The 6766-nt window shown below is 41.5% G+C and overlaps 1 protein-coding gene across 1 annotated transcript; it reads left to right on the top strand.

Moving 5' to 3' along the window:
- Window positions 1-203: 203 nt before the first annotated feature.
- LOC140233972 (uncharacterized) lies at window positions 204-5176 on the top strand. The gene is made up of 2 exons (XM_072314060.1): window positions 204-900; window positions 5010-5176. The coding sequence occupies exons 1-2, from the start codon at window positions 204-206 to the stop codon at window positions 5174-5176; spliced, it is 864 nt and encodes a 287-aa protein (XP_072170161.1).
- Window positions 5177-6766: the final 1590 nt, after the last annotated feature.

The raw sequence follows: 6766 nt of genomic DNA, 5'->3' as shown, positions 1-6766 counted from the left end.
GATTATAATCTCAACTGTCACAAAAAATGTCAGATGGTGCACACACGCCTCTCCACATGCCCCACGAGTCTACAGAATTAAGTACGTTAAATCACATATATCACTGTATCGTCTTCTTCATCTTTCGACGAGCTGATAGATTAACATTGGAAGAAGTCCATTTCGTTGAAATTTGTGGATGAACGACGAGAAAGTGAAGGAAAATGGCAGCTAAGAAACCTGCCGGAAAGCTCAAGCAAGGTGACGGACCATGGGCTAACCGACTACGGGCAGCATCTCCGGTCAGTCACAACCAAGGAGACCCTCGGTGTGCAGGTGATCAGCCAAGTGAGACATTTCCATTGACCATGGACTACGTGAAAGAAGCCTTGCAATCTCAAATAAAGGAGGCATTGTGCTGCGACGACGTTCTCCAAAAGCTGAATGACGTGATCTCGGCCGCCATATTGGAGAAAGTGTCACAAAGTGTGTACCAAGCAATCTCGCTGGACCTTGAGCAACTAACGGCCGAACAGAAATCGATGAATGAGCAACTCAAATATCTGGAAGGGAACCTCAAAAAGGTTCAGAATGCACTCGATGAGCAAGAGCAATACTCTAGGTGGGAATGCCTCCGGTTCTACGGTATACCGGAAACAGCAGATGAAAACACTGACAACCTCATCATGGACGTCGTCAAGACCCACCTGGACATTTCACTCGACCCTACATGCATTTCCAGAAGTCATCGCATTACACCGAAACCCAGAAGCGGAGTTGAAGGAGACAAACCTGGACCAAAACCGATCATAGTCAAGTTCGGATCATACAACGCTCGGCAGACCGTCTTCAACGCCAAGTCCCGTTTCAAAGGGAGTCCCATCTTTGTACACGAGGATCTGTTGCTGTGCATGCTTGACAGTCGGACGCATATTTTTTAGCTCTGCAAATTGCAGTTTAAATCCTATCAAATTTTTAATTTTCTTCGAGGCATCTGTGTTTTAATCGGTGATATTATAGTGTTTTTTACTATGCTGATCCATCTGTGATGGATTTTTATCCTTATGTGTAAGAAATTAGCGAGAAATTTTGACCTACAAATTGGACCAACGTTTGCTCTGAAGTGGAAGCCCAAGCAACACAGCTCTACGGACCGACCTCACGTGTGTGATAGTGCAATCAAGATTTTCGTGCATCCAACAAGTAACGCACCAACATATGTGCCGACCGCCATCTTGGATTTTATGCCTTGTGGGATGTTTTTAAACATTTTTTGTAATAAAAGTATTTGTATGGTTATTAAATAAGTGTTTGTTTTGGGAGTATTTTTTATGAACAACGACAGCCTGCATTATGGCGATTTTACAGTCATTCTGGATCCCAGCCCTAGTAATGATTCTCAGCCTGATTATCAGAACCAGCAGCAGCACAGCTGAACATGAGTGTGGCGTCAACAGAGAAAATCTGCAATCAAATATCTTCCGTGACAACTGGATGGCACCATCTTCCGCCCTTAGTTTTTCGCAACACAGATTATACAAGCAAGAAAACCAAGTGAGCATGTTCCATTACTCTTTGTATTTGTTGAAGTTAAAATCACCAAGAACAATGTTGAGTGTGAAGAGGGCTAGACTTATGGCCTTTGTGTATGTTTTGCTGTCAGGTGATATTGAACTAAATCCTGGCCCCCGTAAACCAAAGTACCCTTGTGAAATTTGTAAGAAAGCAGCCAAATGGGGACAGAAAGCTGTTGAATGTGAACAGTGCCAGGGTTGGTTTCACGCTTCATGCCTGAAAATGAGTGATGACATGTATGATTATTTGTCAGATCATCCTTCTTTTTCTTGGATCTGTTCTAATTGTGGAAACCCAAATGTGTCGTCTTTCTCTCTAAGCGCTACCAAGTTAGAACTGTCCAACAGTTTCGACCCATTGACCCAGTTACCAAGTAATGCCATTAACGTTTCATCAGATGATAGGCAAGACCTAGACATTGGACAACCTGTTCAAACATCAAGCCCAAACCCAAAACCTAAGACTCCAGTGTTTAGCAGAAAGAATGCAGGAGCCAATCCCAAGGACAACTATAAAAGAAGGAACAAACAGAAGCCTGAGTTAACAAAACGGATGAAAATGATTAATTTGAATTGTCAGAGTATAAAAGCTAAATTATTGAGCTTTGAAGCAGTATTGGCTTGTGAGAACCCAGATGTGGTAATCGGGACTGAGTCTTGGTTAAACAGCTCTATTTCTACCGGGGAAATTTTTCCATCATGCTACAATGTTTTCAGAAGAGATAGAGCAACTGATCAGAGAGGTGGTGGAGTTTTCATTGCTGTAAGAGATACTTTCCTTGCGTCAGAAGAACCACATCTCCAAACAAACTCGGAAATTATATGGATCTCAATCCACGTGAAAGGAATACCACCCTTATACATAGGTGCATTTTATAGACCACCATCGTCAAACTTAGAGTACTTGGAAGAGTTGGAATTATCGTTATCAAGAATTCCAAAGAATGCATCCGTGTGGATCCTTGGTGACTTCAACCTACCACACGTTGATTGGGAATCAACCGTCTTCAAACCTGGTGGCCAGTACCCGACAGTGAGTAGGAAAGTGATAGATATTATGAATGGCAATAACCTACAACAACTTGTTAAAGATCCTACAAGAGCAGAGAATATACTGGACCTGTGCTTCACAAATCGCCCTGCATCTGCAGAATCTGTGAAGGTGGATCATGGTATTAGTGACCATGATATGGTGATTATAGAAGCTGTGTTAAAGCCCAAAGTTAACAGACCACCCAAGCGGAAAGTTTACATCTACAAGAAGGCGAACTTCGAGGAAATCAACAGGGACATGGAAGATTTCAACAAATCCCTCACTCACGATCGCATCTCCTCTTCAAGTACGGAGGAACTTTATACTGACTTTAAAACAGCCCTTCAGTCATCAATCCAAAGACACATCCCCTCTAAGATGACCTCAAGTCGTTTCTCATACCCATGGATAGACAGATCACTCAAAAGGGACTACAGAAAGAAGAAGAGACTCTACAATAAAGCGAAAAGGTCACAGTCTCCCACTGACCAAGAAGCATTCAAAAAACTGAGAAGAAGTATTGACAGGAGAACCAGGAAGGCATATAAGAACTACTTGAGAGATGTTATCGGGGCCAGCCTAAGAACCGAAAACCCTAAACCTTTCTGGAAATTTATTAAGGCTAAGAGACAAGAAGTAAGTGGAATTCCACCCCTCAAAGTCCGTGGTAATATCATCCCAGGGACAATGGAGAAAGCAGAGGCATTTAATGAATACTTCTGCTCAGTATTCACTGACGAAGATGACAACATACCAGACCTAGACGGTAGTAATATCCCGGATATAGATGATATTGTGATAACTGAAGAAGGAGTTCGTAAACTGCTTTTGAATATCAACCCGAATAAAGCTGCAGGTCCTGATGGAATACAAGGAAAGGTTCTTAAGGCCTGTGCAGGTAGCATTGCCCCAGCTCTGCAAAAGATTTTCCAGAAATCCATCTCTACCGGTGATCTTCCCAAGGATTGGCGCACCGCGAATGTAACACCTATTTACAAAAAAGATGATCGTTCTCAACCACAGAGCTACAGACCAGTCTCCTTAACCTCGATCGTTTGCAAATTACTCGAGCACATCATCCATGGCCATATCATGAAACATTTTGAGAGGTTTGGAATTTTAGCTGATCAGCAGCATGGCTTTCGAAAAGGCAGGTCGTGTGATTCACAACTTTCAGGCTTGATCGACGACATACAGAAAGTTTTGGACAATAGGGGCCAAGTTGATTTAATAATATTGGACTTTAAAAAAGCTTTTGATGTAGTTCCCCATCATCGTCTACTTCATAAGCTTGAATATTTCGGAATTCGAAACAAAATCCATGTTTGGTTGAAGAATTTCCTAATCAACCGCCACCAGAGAGTTCTTTTGGAAGGGATCACCAGTGGTCCCTTACCTGTGAAGTCAGGCGTTCCACAGGGCACAGTGATGGGGCCACTGTTGTTCCTCACCTATGTTAATGATCTACCCAGTAACCTCTCATCTAAAGTACGCCTGTTCGCGGATGATTGTATTTTGTATCGTGGGATTGAAACCTCTTCAGACCAAACTTCACTCCAAGCTGATATTGACACACTTCGGGCCTGGGAACAAAAGTGGCAGATGGGCTTCAATACTTCCAAATGCTTCGTTATGACTGTCACTCACAAATTAAGACCCCCTCAGTTCAGTTACTCCATGGGAAACAACACACTAAGTAGAGTCGATCATTACCCATACCTTGGAGTTGAATTGGCATCGGATCTGTCTTGGACCATGCACATCAACCAAGTAATCAACAAAGCCAACCGCCAGCTTGGTCTGCTGAGAAGGAATCTGTTTAGCTGCGACATACAAACCAAAGCCATAGCTTACATCACCCTGGTACGTCCACTCTTGGAATACTGTCACGCAGTTTGGGACCCAAGTCAACAAAACAACAAACAAGCAATCGAAAAGATCCAAAAAAGAGCTGCAAGATTTGCATGCAACAATTATGACAGATCAGCTAGTGTAACGAATATGATGAAGCAACTGGAATGGGAAAGCCTCGAGAGACGTAGAATCAAATCTCGCCTTCTCATCATCTATAAAGAGACCCAAGGATTAATCCCCAGCAATATTAAACATCTGCAAAGCTCCAATTTAACCAAGAGAAAACCAACCACACGACACTCCTCCAAGAAATTTGTGTACGACCATATAAGAGCAAATAAGAGCTGCTACCGGCAGTCTCTATACCCAAGGACAATCCCCCAGTGGAACAACCTCCCAGATAATGTCAGAGAAGCTTCTACAATCCAAAAATTTAAAGACCTTCTTGAAAATATTAAGTTTGAATAAGATATGCCTCCGACTCAAGCATATATTGCGACCTATATGTACGGGATAGCCACACCAGGCGTTTGTACATCAAGGATATCAAGATCAAGATCAAGATCAAGATCTAACATCACACCGAAGGAAGCTTGTCCAGGCAGCAAAGGACAGGTCATCAGTGAGACGGGTGTGGACCAAGGACGGGAAGATCACAGCGCTTGTCAGAACCGAAGGAATGAATGACAGAAGAGTCACCATCAGGAACATGGCAGACATTGAGAGACTGCGATAGGACATGACTAGCATTGGTAAATATGACCGGTAAACCATAAATAATGAAATTAAAGTATCCATGTATGACGTGTAACAAAAGTGTTAAAAATAACCAAAATGCACTGTTATGTTCCAGATGTCTTAGATGGTGCCATTTGAAATGCACTCCATACAGCAAGGACGTCTTTGTAACTGACAATGATTGGTTTTGTCGTTTTTGTCGTTTCCAGGAATTACCATTTCATGCTGCCAATGATATGGCAAATGTATCTGAAAGTGGAGAACGCACGCATAATGACAGTCATAATGACTCCAGTACAGATGGGCAATTACATGATATTATGAAGCTTGATGGGGGGAAAAGAGATATTATGTCATTACATTTGGAAAAACAAATACAGAAACTACGAGTAAGTCCTGGGCTGAAAGTTGCTCATCTTAACTGTGCTTCTCTCACGAAGAACATTGATGAACTCCGATTATTTATGTCAAAGTCAAACATCCATGTATTAACGCTAAGCGAAACTCATTCAAATGAGCTTATTGGTGACAGCGAAATTGCATGTAACGATTATTCATTGATACGGAAAGATAGAAACAGAGCAGGTGGAGGTGTGGCAGCATATATACGAAGTGATGTAGATTATACACTGAGAAGTGATTTAATGAATGAAGATTTGGAAATGTTAGTGATTGAAATAAAGCCTGTAAAGGTGAAGTCATATTTTATTGTCTCATGGTACAGACCGCCTAACGCAAACTTGAAGGTTTTTAAATTGTTTGAATTGGTATTACAGAGAATAGAAGACCTAACTCGAGAAGGTATTTTACTAGGGGATATGAATTGTGACGTAATGCCAGAATATAAACCATTGCAAACAAAGCAGTTACTTGAGTTAACGGAAGGCTTTGGTTATGTGCAACTAGTTAATTCGGCGACCAGAGTTACGGAAAACACCTCGTCAACGATTGATTTAATCATGACAAATACTCCAGCTAAAATTGATTCTGTTGATATTTTACCCATGTCTCTGAGTGATCATTATCTTGTATATTGTAGCTGGGGTAAAAAAAAGTGTCAAAAACAAAGCTGAACACAAATATAAGATTTCTCGAAATTTAAAGAAGGTTGATTATGGTTTGATAAAAGAAGACATATCTATGGAATCGTGGGAATACATCATGAATGAAACTAATGTAGAGGCAGCGTACACTGCATTTGAAAATATAATACGTATGGTGATAGACAAACACGCTCCCCTTAAGAAAAAAAAAGAGTTAAAAAGAAAGAATCACCTTGGATTACTGATCAAGTCATCTCACTCATAAAGGAAAGGGACAATCAGAAGCGTTTAGCAAAGAAATCAAGCTCACCTGTTGACTGGGAAAAATACAAGTGTCTACGAAACAAGGTTACCGCTCAAATTCGTAGAGCAAAGAGAGAGTATATTACTAATAGTATCATTAACAGTAATGGTCAATCTGACAAGCAGTGGCGTATCTAGGGAAAACGGCGCCCGGGGCAAGCACGAAAATTGCGCCCCTAATTTCTCAAAAAATGTTCAACCCCAACCCCATCCCGGTAAGGACTTTAAACAAAGTCCACATG

This window comes from Diadema setosum, chromosome 10 (genome assembly GCF_964275005.1).
Source record: "Diadema setosum chromosome 10, eeDiaSeto1, whole genome shotgun sequence".
NCBI lineage: Eukaryota > Metazoa > Echinodermata > Echinoidea > Diadematoida > Diadematidae > Diadema > Diadema setosum.
Note: the sequence above shows the minus strand (reverse complement) of the source record. Positions and strands in the feature narration are given on the sequence as shown.

Excerpts from the sequence above, each read along its gene's own strand:
- LOC140233972 (XM_072314060.1), top strand. The coding sequence starts at position 204 with ATGGCAGCTAAGAAACCTGCCGGAAAGCTCAAGCAAGGTGACGGACCA. Across the intron at positions 901-5,009 it reads GTTGCTGTGCATGCTTGACA|ATCTAACATCACACCGAAGG; the intron begins GTCGGACGCATA and ends ATCAAGATCAAG.